Genomic DNA, 17,720 nt, shown 5'->3' on the forward strand with positions numbered 1-17,720 from the left:
ATTGGGACATCACTTATGTTGTAGTTTATTAGTTTTGTATGCTTTTTAACTAGTTCAATTTATTGACATGCATTCGTTGGCACTGATGTAAAAAGCATTATTTAGTTTATTTGGAGGCAAAAAATATGTCTTCCTCACACTGATGATTTTAGAAGTGAAGAGAATACAATTTTTTTTTAGGTGGCTAACATAAACAAAACACGAGTTATCTGTATTGCTGACACACTTTATATCCGTGCATTATCTGGTTATTGATAGGTTGTATACAAACAGGAAGCATTATCCAGTATTGCTAAATCTGTTGAGTCACAGATGTTGTGTTGTGTAGGTTACCGCTGGGCTTCACATGGCTTAAAGTTAGGCTGTTTGGCCATAATCAATAGGGTTAAGGTCATTAACATGTTATGAATATCATGAGGCCCTGGGAAAGCGGAGCAGAAGACCAACAAACTGGCCTCTGATTGGCTGCAGCGTGAAGAGGCCACCCCTCCACTGACCCCAGAGGTCATCTGAAGAGCAGATGACCTCTGACTTCATCTTGAGGGGGGGATGAAAAGGTTTGGATACTCGACTACTAAAATATTATAAGTGTGTGGGGTTTACCCAAGAACAAATAAACATCAGTATTAGTTTGACAAAAATCAATACCATAATGTCTGGGGTCAGATCAATCAAAACTTAGTTTTTATCATGCAATGTTTGTATTGGAGACAGATACTAAGTATCTTTCCTTAAATCTAAAATCTTTCAAAAACATTATAACATTACCGGCAATGATATTTCATATAGAATTGTTTAGCTAATAAATAAGCCAATTGAAATATTTATAATTAATATTCTTTAAATACCACAACTACTAAGTCCTGTGAAGTTACTTCATGCTTTGAAGCATAGTTTTATTTAATGGAATAAAATACAAAATCATGAGCACATGAAAACAAAGAAGATTCTTTAAAAAAGTTTATTGGCTTTTAAAACCACTTTAAAAATCTCACCAGTGAGTACTTTCCATTGAAAAAAGAAACAACGCGTTTGCAATATTAACAAGCTACTGTACATTAAGCAGTACACCAGACAACACCACAGAGGAGGTTTTTTTTCTACCGGTATAAATGGACAAGATAGTCAAACAGAGTTGGTTCTGGGTCACTCAAAGGTAAAGAATCAGAGTCACTGCTTGATGGAGCTCCTGTACTCATTAGGAGGTGCATTTCCTTCTTTCAAATTCAATTATCAGTGCCTTATTGTTAAAGAAAGAATTAAAAGTTTCTTCACAAATGCATTTAGCAAAATAGGAATATGTCAAATCAACAGAAAACAGTCATCAACGTAACATGTAGAACAACATTAACTGAGTAAACAGCACACAACAAAATAATGTAACTCATGAAACTAGCACTGCCAGTCTGGTTAACAGAACCTGCCCAAATCACAGAAGACAGTGGTTACCAATAATACAAAGTACAACAGAAGTCATCACACATGCGTGCGTACAATCATTTATCAACATAATGCGCATGTAGGTTTTAAAAGGTTGTTTAACATTTTTTTTCCCTCAATGCTTTTTATTCTCATGTATGAAAATGAGTAAGAAATGTGTATCTCACTGAGATTAATGCACATTTTGCTACAAGACAATTAGTCATTTTCCGACAGTTAATTTCTCTACTCATCTCGTCATAAAAAATATTTTTTTCTTTTTTGTGGGCACCCATCATTACCTTTGTCCATAAAGATGTGGCAAAGCCGTGTCATAAAAATTTAGTGCAATAATGTGAACCTCCAAAGTTTCTTGAAACATGAGTAATCGTTTTTTTTTCTCCAGTGTCTGCTGAAAGGCTTTGAGCACAATGTCTGTCACAGAGATGTTTGCAACCAGCTAACAGTATCACAACTTTTTTTCTCAATATACCATGCTATTAATCCTGCTCAAAGCACACATCACTTCTGCAACTGCAGAGACCTATTATCTTTGAATAGAAAAAAAGTAAAAGAAAATCAGCAAGCGAGACCAGACAGCATTACTTTACGACACATTGAGCCAGAAATGTAACACACAACATACAGTATCTTGCCGACTATAGATCTGTTAAGCTTTTTTTTCTTTTGAATGGCACATACTTGGCTAGAATAAGGGCCATAATATAGTGTCTTGATACATCAAATCTCTATGTATCTATTCTATTTACAGATGGAGCTTAAACATGACTTATACAACATTGACAATAGCCAAAAACTCAAGCAAGCATCCTACTGTATCACAGAGCCTACCTGGCTAGCAGTGATGGTTTCAACATGCTTTCAGGTCCATGGTTACCTATAAAACATAGGACAGCGACCATTTCACAAATTTACATACTGTACATAAGATTTACGCAACTTAACCCTTTTCCTCAAATGCAATACAACTCTTTTATATCTCCGAGGCGCCCCGTTTCTCATTGTTGGTAATGTTTCCTAGGAGTGTCTCGATGTGTCATAATCTCATGTTATTCAAATGGATCATCTTTGGTATGGAAATAAGGCTGGATTCTCCACAAACATAATTTCATTTCCTCTTGATCCCAAGATGACATCAAAACATAAATGTCAGCCTCTAGCTTTCTACGTAACTAAGCCTTCTCCATACCATTGATATTCTTATCCAAGCTGGGAGTATAGCATGCCAAACAAATCTCATGACTGAAAGTGTGCCTGCCATGATTGATGGACAGCGTATCAAATTCCTCTAAATCCATTAATAATAAGGGCACACACAGTGTAGTCGTTAGCCTATACAATACGCATCTATATTGTAACACTGCAAAAACAAAAACAATAAGAAATAGTACAGCTGCCTTGATATGATGAAGCTCTGGATGGTTCAGAATGTTCTTAACATTATACTATTTACAGTCTCTCTACAGGTGGCATAAGGCCTTGGACTTTGGGAATAAGGCAGCCAGTTGTTTATTCCTTTCGATGTATTGTCCACAAAGTGGCCTGAATTCCCATCTTCTCCCTACTGATTCATCTACTCCCTTTATAAGATATTAAACAGTACAAGAAGTATAGGCTTTAAGAAAATGTCACGCTCGGACAATGCTCAGATGTGAATTAGTTTTCCAATGATTTGGTATATGATAAAGTATAAAGAATATGTCATAAATTCAGCACCTGGCAGCATGAGATGCTACCCTTTTTTAATATTCCGATATGGCTGGCAAATGTACTACAACTATTATGTGCATATACTTCAATCCCGATATTGTCTCCATTTGGTTGAACTTGAACTGCACACACTGAAAATAGTATACAACAGCATAGGTTTTTTGGTCTTTTGTGCCAAATTTCATACCCATCTCTTTCTTTCATTAAGTGTCTGTTAAATACAAATATTGCATTATTGATTGGTTATAACATGGAAGATTATGTTTCTCTTAATATCCATACCATGTGTAAGTGGATGCTGCCACCCACACACTTCTTACTTGAAATGCTTCGATTTCTAATTTCAGATGAGAGAGAGAGAAAAGTACTGAGTACTGAAACTCAGGGTGACAAATGAAAAAGGGGAGAAGAAACCAAAGGGCAGTAGGAGAGATTTTCTGGTAAGCCTGGCACTTTGAACAGAACGGATGGCAAAGTCCAGACAAATCCCAACAAACTATAGTTTGAAAACAGATAAAATACATACGCACCAAACAGACAACAGAAATAATACAGATTAAAAGATAGCGTTAGCCCAGCATCTCTACTGTAGTTGGCTGGTCTTTGCTTTCTAGCCAGTCAAAACCAGAGTTCACAGTATCACTGCATATCTGCTGAAAAAGCGGGTCGTTCTTCAGTTCTTCCAGTGTTGAGTCTTCATATTGTTCCTGCTGTTGATTGGGATCAAACAGCAGGTTGGTGTCCAACGTGTTAAGGTCAGTGATGCTACTGGACAGATCTGAGGTCAGTCTCATGTCATTTGAGAAGTCAGACGCCACAGCGTTGAGCTCGGAGGCTACCTGACCCACCAACTGGGAACTGGGGTTGAGGCCATCGTGCCCCAACAAGTCCTTGACAGTGTTGTTGAAATCCAGCTGCTGTTGCTCGTCCTCCACCTCCTGCTGCTGTGTGCTCTGGAGGAGGAGCTGTGATTGTGTCTGCACGGGATTCTCCTGGAGCTGCTGCTGCTGGTCTTGCTCACCAGGACCCGCTTGTGCTTGGCTGTCCCCAGTGGAGAAACTCACCTGTTCCCCACTGCCGCTGTTGAGGTAGCCATGCTGCTGCATCTCAAAGGCAGCAGGGCTGGAGCTAACAGGCAGCTGATTCTGGTGAGCCGTTCCTCCAGAGAAGCCAGGGGTGGTCTCCAGGATCTGTGTGAGGTTCATACAGGCCGTGTAGTTAGAGGGGAGGTTGTTTATACCCAGGCCACGGACTGAATCGTCCCCATCAGCCTCCATCTTGCTGAGGAGAACATTGGTGATTTTGGCGGTGTTACTCTGCCCCTGAACAGGCATCATCTCACTCTGCATCATGATGTTCAGGGGCACAGATTGGCTACGCTGGACCATGCTGTGGACAGAGCTGACCGTCTGGCTGTTGGACAGTATGTTGAGCACCTCGGCGGTGATGGGCGAGTTAAAGGGTGACACCACGGTTCGGGTGGTTGTATTTGTGGTGCAGGTCTGAGGGCCCGTGTTGCCACTAGAGTTTCTCTGTAGCACTGCAGGGCTGACACTGCGGCAACGGAAAGTACTAGACGCGGATGAGGTTGATGCTTTGTTGTCTAACGGTGCAGGCACAGCAAAACTCTCCTGTTTGGTGGGAGTAGTGACACCTGTTAGCAGCTGCTGCTGCTGCTGCTGCTGCTGCTGCTGCTGCTGCTGCTGCTGCTGCTGCTGCTGCTGCTGCTGCTGCTGCTGCTGCTGTTGCTGTTGCTGTTGCTGTTGCTGCTGCTGCTGCACTGGGGAAATAGGAGTCAAACGGCCAAAGTGAGAAGCATCCTGTCTCGTCTGAGCCTGAAATGACTGACCGGGAATTGCAAAGGCATGAGGCTTACGAAACTGGTCATCTACAAGGTCTTGGTAGCTGGGCAGAATGCCAATGCTATGGTTGGGCAAAGGACCTGTGGAGTTGCTGTTGTAGCGGTTGTTGATCCATTCCAGTTTGGCTTTGTCAGGGTGAGTAGCCATCGGCCTCTGCATGGGCTTTACAGGGCTGCTGGAGACAATACTGGCGTCGTGGTAACCTGTGATACTTGAGTTAATAGGCGTGAATGCAAAAGGGTTCCTGCACTCCACTGGGCTTGGGGGGACGCTGCTGCAGTTGGAAAGCGGTGTGCTGATGGGAGTATGGCGACCCATGGCTCCATCCACCGGGGTGATGGGAGCCATGCGGGAGCAAGGGCTCTCTCTCGTCATGCTGTGCCCAATTGTCATCTCCGAGGTGGGGGTGGGAGTTGGGGTCGGTGTTGGGGTGGGAGTTTGGACCGGAGTGGTGCTGCTGTGGACCGAGTGGAAGAAGGTGGAGCCAGCCTGGTGAGCATTAAGCATGGAGCCTTGACTGCTGGCCGACTGGCTTTGTAAAGACACGTCAACGCAGCTGTTAAACAGACCCTTCAGCTTCATCTGCTCCTCCATCTGGACCAGCTCCTCCACGATGCTGTCCTGGGTCATGTCATCGTCATTGAACGGGAAGTAGTCCATGTTGGGCTGAGAACCTGCAAAGTCGACCATCTCCTGCGTGAGGGTGAGCTGACTTGAGGCCTCGGTGGGCTGAGCTATTAGGGAAAGTTGGTCAGTGGGGGCTTGTTTGTGTTCTGCTGGGATCTGCTGCGCAAACGCCTGCTTCCGGAGCTCGTCAAGCTGTCCCTCCTCCCATATTGTGCTCTTTAAGTGGCTCATCACAGAGGCTTCGTGTGCTCCTGAGTTGGCTGCTAAAGCGTGAGGGCCCCCAGTGATCTGCCGTAGCAAAGCCTGATCCGACGTGCTGGTGTCGGTGCTGAGAGAACGCTCTTCGCGTTTCAACACCAACGCCTGGGGTTTGACAACAGTCTGGGAGCCCTGCGTGTGTGTGATGGGCGAGTCGGAGAGTGCGAGGATCTGTGTGGGCCCGATGGAGGTGTGTTTCACAGTCACTTTGCAGGGGGCACTCTCTGGTCTGGCAGGAGTTCCCGGTCTGGGGATCCTCTTCAATGAAGCAGGTTTGGGATTGTCAATTATAGCGAGTGGCTGCTGGGAGATAAACACCCTCTTCACAGGGATCACATGGGACTCCCCGCCTGTGCGCTTCCTGGGGCTCTTAGCATCTAGGCAGGGGTCTTTTGTCATGGGGGTAACAGCGGAGGAGCCAAAGGAGTTCTGATTATCAACAGTCAGGTACAAAGTACTGTCATGGCAGTTACTGTTATTGCTGTCCCGAGTCCCAGCTGCAGATACAGAGATGAAAGTGGACATGTGGTCACTTTTCCCCCTTGCTCCTCTGTCTGGTCCCGGAGAACACTTAATCAGGAAGCTCGGCTCACTGGTGGCCCTGAACTTAGCCATTCTCTCCCCAGAAGCCATTTTCTCTGTGCCATGGCCGTGGTTATTGTCATTTCCAGCTGCATACGTCACTTTGGTGTCAGTGGAGAGGATTGCGGTGGCGACTACGGCATTGGGTCTGATTGCACTAGACTGAGAGGCAGTTGAGAACGCACCGTGGAACTGCATGGACTCGTCCAAAGCAGCGATTGTATTCACACCCGCCGAGGCAGGACGCCCTGTTGTGCTGCTGCTGCTGGGAGCCAGAGCGATGGCCGTCATCTTCACCACGTTCACCGAGCTGACGTGAGGTGTTGGCATCACAGTTTTTATGGGGCTGTTGGTGATGAGCAGGGTGGGGGGGGAGCGCAGCGTGATGGCACTGGTGGCAGAGGGCTTGGGCAGGATTTGTGCGTACCGTGTGCCGTGTCGTGCCATCCGGTCACCCACAGGACTAGCGGAGATGTTCTGGGGATGTTTGGGGGACTGTTTAAGAGACTGAGTGACAACCTGGAAGTTCACAGGCAACACTTTCCCCTCTGCTGTCCCGATAGGGCTGGGTGAGGTCATCAACTGCCTGCCTCTCTGTACCTGGGAGAAGGAAAGGGAGAATACAGAATAACATTTAGGACCATTTGTCAATAACATGTCTGATCATAAATAGAGAAAGAAATGTAAGCTGCATACCGTGACTGGGCTGGGGACAGCTGCCACCACGATGCCGATGGTGGGCTGAGGAGACAGCAGAGCGGGGCTGCCACAAGACATTATGGGGCCGGGGGTGCTGGCCTCCGTCCTCTTCATCTGGGCCTCGCTGGGCAGAGGTGAGTGGAGCTTCTGCTCCTGCTGCTTCTTCTGGATTTTGCGCTGCAGTTGCTGCTTTGCATCAATAGAGGGAGAGGGCAGGGTCTTCACCTGGGGCTGGAAAGAGTTCGTCTCAGCTGTCGGCACAAACGCAGAGGATGGAGTTGGCGTCTTCATTCCTGTCAAGAGTAGAAAAAAAATACACTGTCATTGAGAGCAAAACACATAAGATTTGCAGTGCCAAATACAATATAAGCAACCAAAGTACTCTGCGGCATATTATCAAGTGTTTGAAAACTAGAACCCCTTTTATCATAGAAAATCTTCCTTACATATTGACAAGTACCTAATACGAGAGATTCGTAAGTATTGACAAAATACATCATTTCCGATTCCGCTCCTTTTGAGGAAGTGTGAGAGAATTGTCTTTTTGGATTTTAAGCTACTTTTGGTTTGTGCTTGATTGCATTAAAGCCAAGATCTGACTGTTGTGAGTGCTTTGGCCACAATGTAGTCAGTTTGACAAAACATTTTCTCGAATTCAACAATTAATTCAACACCTTGCACAGAAATAAGTGAAAATCCAGGCGCCGTAAAACACGATATCCAATAATGATAAATATAAGGCACATAAATGAAAATGTAAACAACAAATGCTGTACAGTGCACACAAACAACACACAGTCCCACCACCAGCAGACCAGAGGGCATTTTACCTGTGGGAGTTCCGGTCATAACAGTGAGTGCAGCCATGGACTTAGTACCAATGTAGTGGCTATTGAGCAGGAAGCGGGCCAGGTCGTCCACGTGGTCAAACTGACGACTCAGGACCTTTTGGGCCCACTCACACACCAGTCCGCAGGCTGCAGATCTCATTTCATCCTCAGCGCTCGGAGACTGTCCCGAAGGCTCCATCAGCTCACACTAAGGGAGAGAGCAGCAGGTGGATGACAATCAGGCCTTTTTACAAGTCAAACTAGATTTTACTGTAGGTTTTTTGTGTTACTTACCCCATCACCAGATTTCTGCAGATCCAGGTTGGGTAAGGAGGGCATGTGAACAAAAGCTTTCTTCCTTAACCCGCTATAACAGTATGTGAGAAGGAGTTAAGGTGAAACATCATAAAATGATAAAGAAATGTAAATTATAGGCTGGTTTTTCTGGACAAATTAGATTTTGCGTCTAGTCTATATTGCTCAAATCTTCCAGGTCTGAGCAAGAAGACCTCTATAGCCCTCAGGCAATAGCCTTTATTTACCGATCAAGGCCATAAACACAATTGTAAATGGGTAAAAAGAGTTTATCTAAATCTAGAATTTTAAAATGTATGTGGACGATATGTGCCATCAATTCAGCTGAGAGAAAGCTTATAACCTTAATTTTTCTTATTCAAAAGTTCAAACGGAAATACATTCTCCTCTTCAAATCTTGCCGCCACTACATGCCTACAACAAACAAACAGCATCAACTTAGTTGCTGACAATTGGAAGACTATGAAGGCAGAATAAAGTGATCGGACATCGGAAGACTTTGTTAACCGGTTCATCTAAATTAAAGGATATTTGGATTTGCCCCTCATGCCCAGTCGGCGTGCCTTCATGTTAGGAAAGACATTCTTCATGATCTTTCCAAAGTCTGCTGCACTCAGTGGGTTGTAGCCGAGATTGTCACAATAGCTCCTGCAAGAGAAGAGCATCCTCCATAAAATGAAAGGTGAAATACATATTGATATTCGTTCTTTTTTCGTTTCCCACACACTCACTTGTATTCATCGTACACCTCTTGCTTAGGGAGGGAAGTCTCCGGGTGCTCTTCTAGGTGATTCCGTATCCAGTTGAATGCATACATCTGTTGAGTACGGCTTGACGACATGGAACTCTGATCACTGAAATTGTTACAGAAAGAAAAAATAAATCTAGTGAGGCAGTGTCCTCCATTTGTACGCATCATTTCTTGTTAATACAGAAACTTTAATACCATAATCCAGGAGTGGAGGACCCCCTCTCATTCTCAGTCCAAATGGGCAGAATTTGGGGGTTGGGGTGATGAATAGATATGGGGAAACAAATGAAACACATACAGCTAGGTATAGCAAAAGTCTACAGAAATCAGTGGATTGCTTCAACATGATAATTAATCATACAGCCGAAAAATGAATGATAATTTCGTACAAAAAAAGCTCACCAATTACAGAAACCCCCCATAAATGTGAAAAATATTCAAATGTTCCCCACCCAGTAGATAGTAACAAGCAATGAGACAACAGTGCCAATAATGTAATGAGAACCATAACAAAGCAGCCTTAATGTATGTATGTGAGACAAAAAAAGGAAAGTGAAAAACTAGAAAAGTAAAGCGTGTGTGTGTGTGTGTGTGTGTGTGTGTGTGTGTGTGTGTGTGTGTGTGTGTGTGTGTGTGTGTGTGTGTGTGTGTGTATGTTCGTATGTTCGTGTGTGTGTGTGTGTGTGCCATACCTTTTATCATTGCCACTGCTGGGACCAGAAGGCAACTTCAGGTAGAGGTAGAGTTTTTCGATGTCTGTAAACTTCTCAACATCTTGCTGTATAATGAAATAACCACAGAAGGAAAATGCTTATTCATATAAAACTAAGTAAAAATTGTTTCCCAAACTGATTAAATAAATAGCGATATGCAATATGGATAGAGAATGGAGAAATAAGGTGATCCAAAGACTTAAAATGTTAAATTTAATCCAAGATTTCTAATTGTAACCTATTCACAGCTGGTGATGTTAGATGTTAGTTTGAATTAATTGTAACATTATAGTTGTATTAAATGTGTTAGTACTTATATGTAATACATCTGTGATTGGATGTGTTTTAGTTGTTAGTGTGATGGACACTAAGAAATGTTTTAATATGTGTTGAATGTTTGATGGAAAATAGCTTTTAGCTATAATCTGCCATATAGCATCTCATCCCTTCTTAAGATAAATGTATTTTTATGCATTGTCCAAAAATGTTAACGACTCAGAATTTAGCACCTATTTTTAAACGCTAAAAAGTTTAGAGTTACACTCCACCTTCCTACTATTGATCCCCCCCAATTGAAAATTGCTTTTCAATTGGTTTCTAAGAATGGACTCATCTTACCTCTTTACTTTTCTATTTGCCTCTTTGTTGCTATGGGAACCAATACTTGAATGAATGAGGTGAGAGCCGTCAGCCAATGAGCGCTGAATGAAAACGCTAGTTACTAAAGCCCATTGCTACAAGCATAGAGTGAATTAGTGCTTCTTAGCTGTTGGGTCTTTTGGCACCATGCCCTTCAAGGTTTTCTTGGATATTCTAAGTTGACCTTTACACCTGGCGTCAGAAACGTATAAAAAGGTAACCAAGGCTACCTCAGAGGTTCGGTTTACATAATGAGATGTTCATTTACAAAATCACATGACACAGATTACGGAGCCACCCAACGGCCACACGATGCAAGCACTATGTGTATATCACAGGTACCATTACAATAAGCTTTTTTGTTTTCTACATTTGAAGCTTACATTTAGTTTAGTTTTTTTAAATAAGCTTTGATTGTCTGTCCTTATTTTTTGGACGTTATCAGCCGAGCATTTTTCTGGATAACTGTAATTTATGGTGCCATTTGATTGCTGGGCTTTACTTTTCGAATGGAAAGTTTTTTTGTATTTGACTGTAGTGCAAAATTATGTTTTTTGAAGGCTAAACATCAACAAATATTACACAAAATCATGTTTTTTTTTATACACAATACTTCCTTTAAAGGATTTCCAATGTATGAATGTGATTAACTATAATTTGCCAGTTAAATAATTCATGTTATGTGGATACTCACCAATATGCTGTCCACTTTTGATTGTACAGATTTGCTATAATAAAAGAAGAGAGCAAAAGACAGAAATGTGAATAAATATGACCTGGACTTAAAAACATTGATACATGCAAGATTTCCTCATTTAATTTAATTTAGTTTTTTCCTATCCCTTTTATTCTAATACATTTGATACGAAACAAAAAGAGTTTTTATAATTTTCCATCCAACACTGTTTTTCTTTTAATACAAATAAATACGCTTAACTATAATATACAACTTGACGTGCTGTAAAATCTGCTGCATCACCATGCCGTAAAGAAATTGAAATAAAGATAAATATATATGGCACATCAAAACAGTGGAAACATCTATCAGAGTGTCGGACATATTTATACAAATTATAAATATATCATTTGTATGATAATTAAGACTCTTAAAATAATCAACTTTGGCAAAAACTCCAGTCTCAACTCTTCTTTCCGGTGGTTTCTCAGTGGGTAGTGTGGGAACTGCCATCTGCAAGATTCTCCAGAGATGTTTATTAGGCTTAAACTGGGCCATTCAAGGACATTTAGAAACATTCCCAAAGCCACCTTGGCTGACTGTTTTGGGTTGCTGTCGAGTTGAACTGTAAACCTTCACCTCAGCACCCTCTCTGTGTTTGTGTGCACTCTGGAGAAGGTTTACGTCAAGGTCCTTTTTGTATTTGTCTGCTTTCTTTCTTCCTTTTGACAAGTTTATTTTGCAAAAGGAGCACCGCCACACCATCATGCTGTTAATATCCCTCTGCTTTATTATAATTAGTTATGTTAGCCACTAGCCAGTGATGCTTGCTGGCCAGTTTGAACGTTTTTACCTTGCCAAGTCATTTGAAATGTGACAAAGGAAAAAAGCAATGAAGTTATAGGTTGTATACTCATCCACTACTACCCTTTAGTTTATTATAGAGTGAGATTTTCATAATTTGTTGGCAGTTGCAATTGTAATTTATGCATCTTTAAATGCAGTCAATTGCTTTTGGACACTACTTTTGTTGTCCACATTACACATTAGGACTCACTATGATAGTAAAAGCCCAGGTGCTCTATTAAGGAATCGTAGTAAGCTGTGACAGTGTCAGCATGTTGAGCAGTGTTGAGCCAGCATGCACGATACCAGGACCCTGAAAATGCAGCTGCTAAATTCAACTCAGCCGTCATTGTTTTCATTATGAAGCTTTATTAAATGTGACTTCTGTCAAAAAAGGAACTTCTGTGATTTAAGGCCACCATTAAGCATATTCCATACATATTAAATTCAAATTTGGACTAAATAAAATGTTTTTGGAACTGGACAGCAATACTGCACCATATCGTTATAGGAGTTTAGAATAGTGGAAAAGGCATTTCAGACGCATTTGTCAATATCTCAACAATAAAGCAGGTGTAGCAAATACTTTATCTGAATGAGCAATTTCATTTTTAGAAATGTTAAAAATACTTTTGAAAAAAACAAAAACATTCTAAAGGCATGTTATCACTTTGTCATAATGGGTAAATGAGTAAGAAGATGAAAAAGGTAAAGACTATAACAGCACTTTGTTTTTAAAATGGTCACATCTTTCCTTTTAAATCATCTATATTAAAGGTTCCAGTTAAGTACATTGTGTCTTAATTGGTAATAACATGTAATTCATTTTAAATTACATTTATAAAGTAGGCAAATGTGAATGAGGTTTACACTCTTCCCAAAGCCACAGAACAAAACGTTATAACACCTGAGTAGATATAGATAATAAAATGTCAAGTTAATTGAGTTGATTTAAATCACAATTTACTGCAGGATGATGGAAAATCAAACTGAGGTGTAAATAAACCCCAAGCCACTCCAGAACCTCAACGTGTAAAAACTGCAGTATTACCAGCAGTGTGTTGTGTTATTATCAGCAATAAATGAGTGTGGGTCTGCCTCTGGTTTGACACCTGTCATCCTGCTCATCAGCACCAGCGGTGGGCTTGGTTTCATCCATCACATGGCCTCCTATGGCTCGATGCTAATGATTACAGCTACTACTGCTGCAAATACCCATATTTTAACATGTTATTAATGCATAAACAGTTTGCATATGTGCATCATCCCTCGCTGTTCTCGTATTTCCCGTTAAATATCCTGGGTTAGCACGGGATCACTGGTGTTATTTGCAGCCGCTTTGTGCAGCACAGACTCCCTGCCTCTCCACAGCTAGATACGCTAATTATGAGGCTACTGCTATCGAAAAAAGGACAGTGTGGTTGCAGGAGGATAAAATGCATCCTTACCAAATGGAATTCTTTATTTTGAACTGTAACGCGTTAGCCTCGGGCCCCTGGAGTCCTGGCACCAGCGCTGGAAGAGAGCCTAATCCCGAGGCAGGCTTCAGACCAGGTTGTTGTTGATCATCAGCCATCGCGATGGAGGGGTTGGTGGGGGAGCTTTAACAAGTAGGCCTCATCCCCGGCTGTGCTGCACCGGACCCTCCGCTGCTGGAGCAGCTCAGGCAGCTAGGACAGCCCGCTGAATCCACCGCACAGCATGGCTACACACACTGGGATATCACCCTTAAGAAACACTAAATTAAAACCAAAAAAAGCACCCGGGAATACAAAAGGCATTTCGCAGAGGTCTCTCTCCGCTGCCGCAAATAGCACGCCTGCAGCAGCCAGCAGCAGCTAGACGAGCTGCGTCAAGTCACACACAGGCAGGGCGGAGGAGACCGGAAGTAAACAGGGATTTGGCCTTCGAAGTAAAAGCATGAAATGTGCCATAGTATGATGTATCTAGGGCCGTTTCTCAATCGCGAGGATGCTGGTTTGGTAGTCGCGTACTTCCAAGTCACTTCCTTCAGAAACGAACCCAGTATGCTTCCAAGCCACGGCTTCGGAAAACGAAGAAGAATGGAACAGACTAACAAGTGTGCCACTCTCTAACGGTTTCAACATAAACTGTACCGAAAATAAATACCTCACGATGTCTATCTAATTATGAACTTGCTTTACTTTCACGGAACACGTGTTTGGTGATAACAAACAAATGTAACAAAGTAACATATTTACCAACACATGTTCTACGCGACGGTGCGTCGGTTCAGCCATTCTCCGCAAGGGTTTTTGAAATTGGTCCGTGCGCAAAGCATTGTGGGGATTTTAAGAACGCGAAGTCTACCCATGTGCAGCCTCGAAATTACCCCCAAACCAAGGACGCGGCCTCGGTGGAATTCCAAGTATGCTGGAGATTGGAACAGTCCTTCGGCAGCACTCGATGATGTAGCATCCTTGAAATATTGGCTTGGAAGCCAGTTTCCTCGAGATTGAGAAACGGCCTAATACTATAGGTTATCATGCTCCTATGCTCCACAGCTCAACATTCCATAATGTGTCACTTAGTAATATATTTTAAATGGTTTTATGTTACACTCCCTGGATCAAAAGTCCAACGCAGGCCTGTGTGTTTTATGGAAATGTTTTTTCTAGAAATCACCCACTTACAGTTCAAGACGATTTTATACTCTTTGATTTCAACCTTACATTTGCAGGCTTAAATGTTAGACATGCATAGCAGATATAGGCTACATCATTAAAAATGGATATAGCATCGATCTTCTTTGTTGTTTTGAAATGTTGAACTGCGAAAATATAGCCTATTTTCTAACAGTGAGGACCCTGGTAACATAAATAGGACTCCTTGAGAACAATTCCAAAATGTTTAAATCCATTTTAAAATAATTCGACATTTACATTCAGAGAGTTGATAAGAGAATAATTGACGTGCATTATTCATGTGATGGATACATCTTCCATTGTTAAAGTATTTTTAACTTGTTTAAGTCTTTCCTTGGGGATAATAAAAAACTGATTACAACTTTTCTAAAAACACTGTAAACGTAAGACCCCATACAACTTAATTTCCACTGGTAGTCTAATTGAAAACATATTTTCACCTCCTATGAACTGGCATGAAATCAGAATTTGTTTGTTAAATAGATGCACTCTCAAAGTATTGTGCTGTCGTTTTAATTTTAAAATCCTGAAATGTATGTTAGTTTTTCATGCGGTGTTTTCCTGTAACTTGACGCTGGTCTGTGCGCTGCGATTCCGCTGTCAGCCTGCATGGGCGCTGCTGCAGGAAGCATTTTGATCAGATAGTGACAATGACGGGTAAACAGCCAGGATGATATCACCTCAACAAATAAACCGTAGACTGTATACATAAACCGGTCATTTACCAGCACGGGTATCAATCAAAACATCTGCTAATATGTTTCTATCGACTGATAATGTGATCAGTCTTTTGGTGAGGAAATGCAAAAACACCAAACACATCTTCCAATATTTGTCTTTGCTCATCACACAGCTTACTATTTATTCCTCTGTGGAAGTCTGAGACACAGCTGGCGGTAAAACAATAACCTGGGATGATGAATTAGGTTGGGACTTTGAGTAGCAGATATAAATAAAACGTTCACTTATGTCCTAAACCTGCCGTATAATTACATACATTACACGCATGTACAGTTAATTTGCTTTTAACTACTGCGTCTAACCTATTTATAATCAGTCATGTTTTTATATCGCCTTCTTGGAAATATAAATGTGGAATGTGAGAGGAATGAATCCACCAGGTCAAGAAAAACAAGACCTAAATACATTCTTTCATCATAATTTATTTTGTGCTGCCCTCTGTTGATGGAAAAATGTAATGTTACTCCACTGCTCCACTGACACCATGCACATGAAACATAATGCAAGACAGCAGTAGACGCACACACGCACATGCATTGCACGCACATACGGGAAAGACATTTATAGACATGTAAGTGGCTATTAAGATAAGAATAACAGGAAGAAGAGGGAATAATACAAAATGTTGCTATAGAGCTTCTGTTTGTTTGCAGGATGTGAAGTTGTTTATTAAATGTCTCTTAGCACATTATGTGACTGCTTTTCTGTTTGTCCTGTGCAGTGAGCATCATCAAGGTATACAAACATAACATCTGTGGTGGAATGTAAACAGTTCATTTATTGTTGTTATGCTGTTGAACTGCATCTATTTTTTACGTTACTATGCTTTTTTGAAGAATCTGATTATTCATACAAAAATATTAACTAATAAGTGGATATCAGTCAAGATTATTGATGCTTAGACCTATGGATCAGTGCCATTTTAATATAATTAAGTAATAAACAGATACTTTGACGTTTAGTACTTTGAGTATATTTTGATACTCAATCATAATTTTGATGGTGAAGTGTTTTGCATTGTGCTTTTAACATATTATTCTACCCTAAAAGACCAGCGTACTTGGGTACTTGAGTGTGTGTGTGTGTGTGTGTGTGTGTGTGTGTGTGTGTGTGTGTGTGTGTGTGTGTGTGTGTGTGTGTGTGTGTGTGTGCGTGTGTGCAAGCAGGTTAAAGGAGAACCGGTTCAGTTGTAACACCCTCCAATCAGAAACTAGTTTAAGTGATGCTTAGTCACCTCAGGCTCATTTACATGAGCTGCTTACATACCAAGAAGAAGCCAAACAAACTCACAGACAAATGTGCCAAATGTTATTTATTTCAGTATTTATGTTTTTACTCAAACAAACTTCTCTCAAATTCAACCCACAAATATGTTCAAAATGGATGAGAGGTAACACCCTACATTGTTATTGTTAATAACATGACCTTACACAATGTCATTATAAAAATAAGACACAAACAGTTGACAAAAATGATTCAAATCAAAACTTGGCCATGACGATGTACTAAAATCAGAGCATTCCTAGAAATGAGAATATGACATCTGTGGGCGATAATTGTCGAATTTGGTGGTTTACAACGACACTGGATTCATAAAATAACATGAACATTATGTATAATCCTGAAATTGGTATTTAAATGTCAGTATTGGGATACTGGGATATTGCGTTTATTAATACCAATATGCATACTCCACTGTATAAATCTTTTATCATATAGTTAAAGAGAGATGTTGAGCAGAACAGAGCAGTGAGCTGTTTCCTGGAAAGCACAACATAGTCACAAACGAGAGGACATGTGAGGAGGAAGTCATGTGAGGTGAGGCATGAGGTTGGCATGGACCAGCTATAAATAATATATATTTTATGTATGATATGATATTCTACTCTTCTTTGCAGATTGTAGTGTCTTGGTGGCCAGCATAGCACCCTCTGCTGTATGAAAAGAAAATAAAACCGTCATTTTTTAGGATTGTAATTTAGTTGTGGTGTGACTGAGATGTCATGGGTGTTTTGGATACAGCCTGAAATTGTGAAGAACATTTCTAAACACGTGATTTAATTATGATCGTGTTGCCAAAAAATTAAATAGATTGTAATTTGCTTCAAAATTTGTCAACAATTTCTCCTTCTCTCTATGTGTTATCACACACATCCATCAGACCTCATCATTTTCTGGCTTGTTAACAACACCAGAGGTGTGGAACAGTGACACTTCATCTAAATCTCAAGAAAATGTTTTTCCTTGTTAGTCATTGTTTTCTCACTCTATTTTTGACCTTCGGTTGCTGGCTATTCTGGACTGATTTATTTTACTGTCAGTCTCCTGTCACTTCCCATTTGGGCTTGAAGGTCTCATCTCAGCA

The 17,720-nt window shown here is 41.2% G+C and overlaps 1 protein-coding gene across 1 annotated transcript; it reads right to left on the bottom strand.

Moving 5' to 3' along the window:
• Positions 1 to 947: 947 nt before the first annotated feature.
• On the bottom strand, positions 948 to 13,787 carry LOC117447897 (DNA-binding protein RFX7). The gene is made up of 10 exons (XM_071203541.1): positions 13,397 to 13,787; positions 11,121 to 11,154; positions 9,766 to 9,852; positions 9,270 to 9,307; positions 9,055 to 9,177; positions 8,852 to 8,971; positions 8,303 to 8,384; positions 8,009 to 8,216; positions 7,176 to 7,471; positions 948 to 7,079 (listed from the first exon to the last, which is right to left on the bottom strand). Exons 1-10 carry the CDS (start codon positions 13,522 to 13,524, stop codon positions 3,720 to 3,722), a joined length of 4,476 nt encoding a protein of 1,491 aa, XP_071059642.1. The 5' UTR covers positions 13,525 to 13,787; the 3' UTR covers positions 948 to 3,719.
• Between the last annotated feature and the right edge of the window lie 3,933 nt (positions 13,788 to 17,720).

This window comes from Pseudochaenichthys georgianus, chromosome 6, assembly GCF_902827115.2.
Source record: "Pseudochaenichthys georgianus chromosome 6, fPseGeo1.2, whole genome shotgun sequence".
In the NCBI taxonomy this organism is placed as follows: domain Eukaryota; kingdom Metazoa; phylum Chordata; class Actinopteri; order Perciformes; family Channichthyidae; genus Pseudochaenichthys; species Pseudochaenichthys georgianus.

Excerpts from the sequence above, each read along its gene's own strand:
- LOC117447897 (XM_071203541.1), bottom strand. The coding sequence starts at position 13,524 with ATGGCTGATGATCAACAACAACCTGGTCTGAAGCCTGCCTCGGGATTA. Across the intron at positions 8,972-9,054 it reads GAGGTGTACGATGAATACAA|GAGCTATTGTGACAATCTCG; the intron begins GTGAGTGTGTGG and ends CTTCTCTTGCAG. Across the intron at positions 8,385-8,851 it reads ATGAGGGGCAAATCCAAATA|CTGTTATAGCGGGTTAAGGA; the intron begins TCCTTTAATTTA and ends CCTTCTCACATA.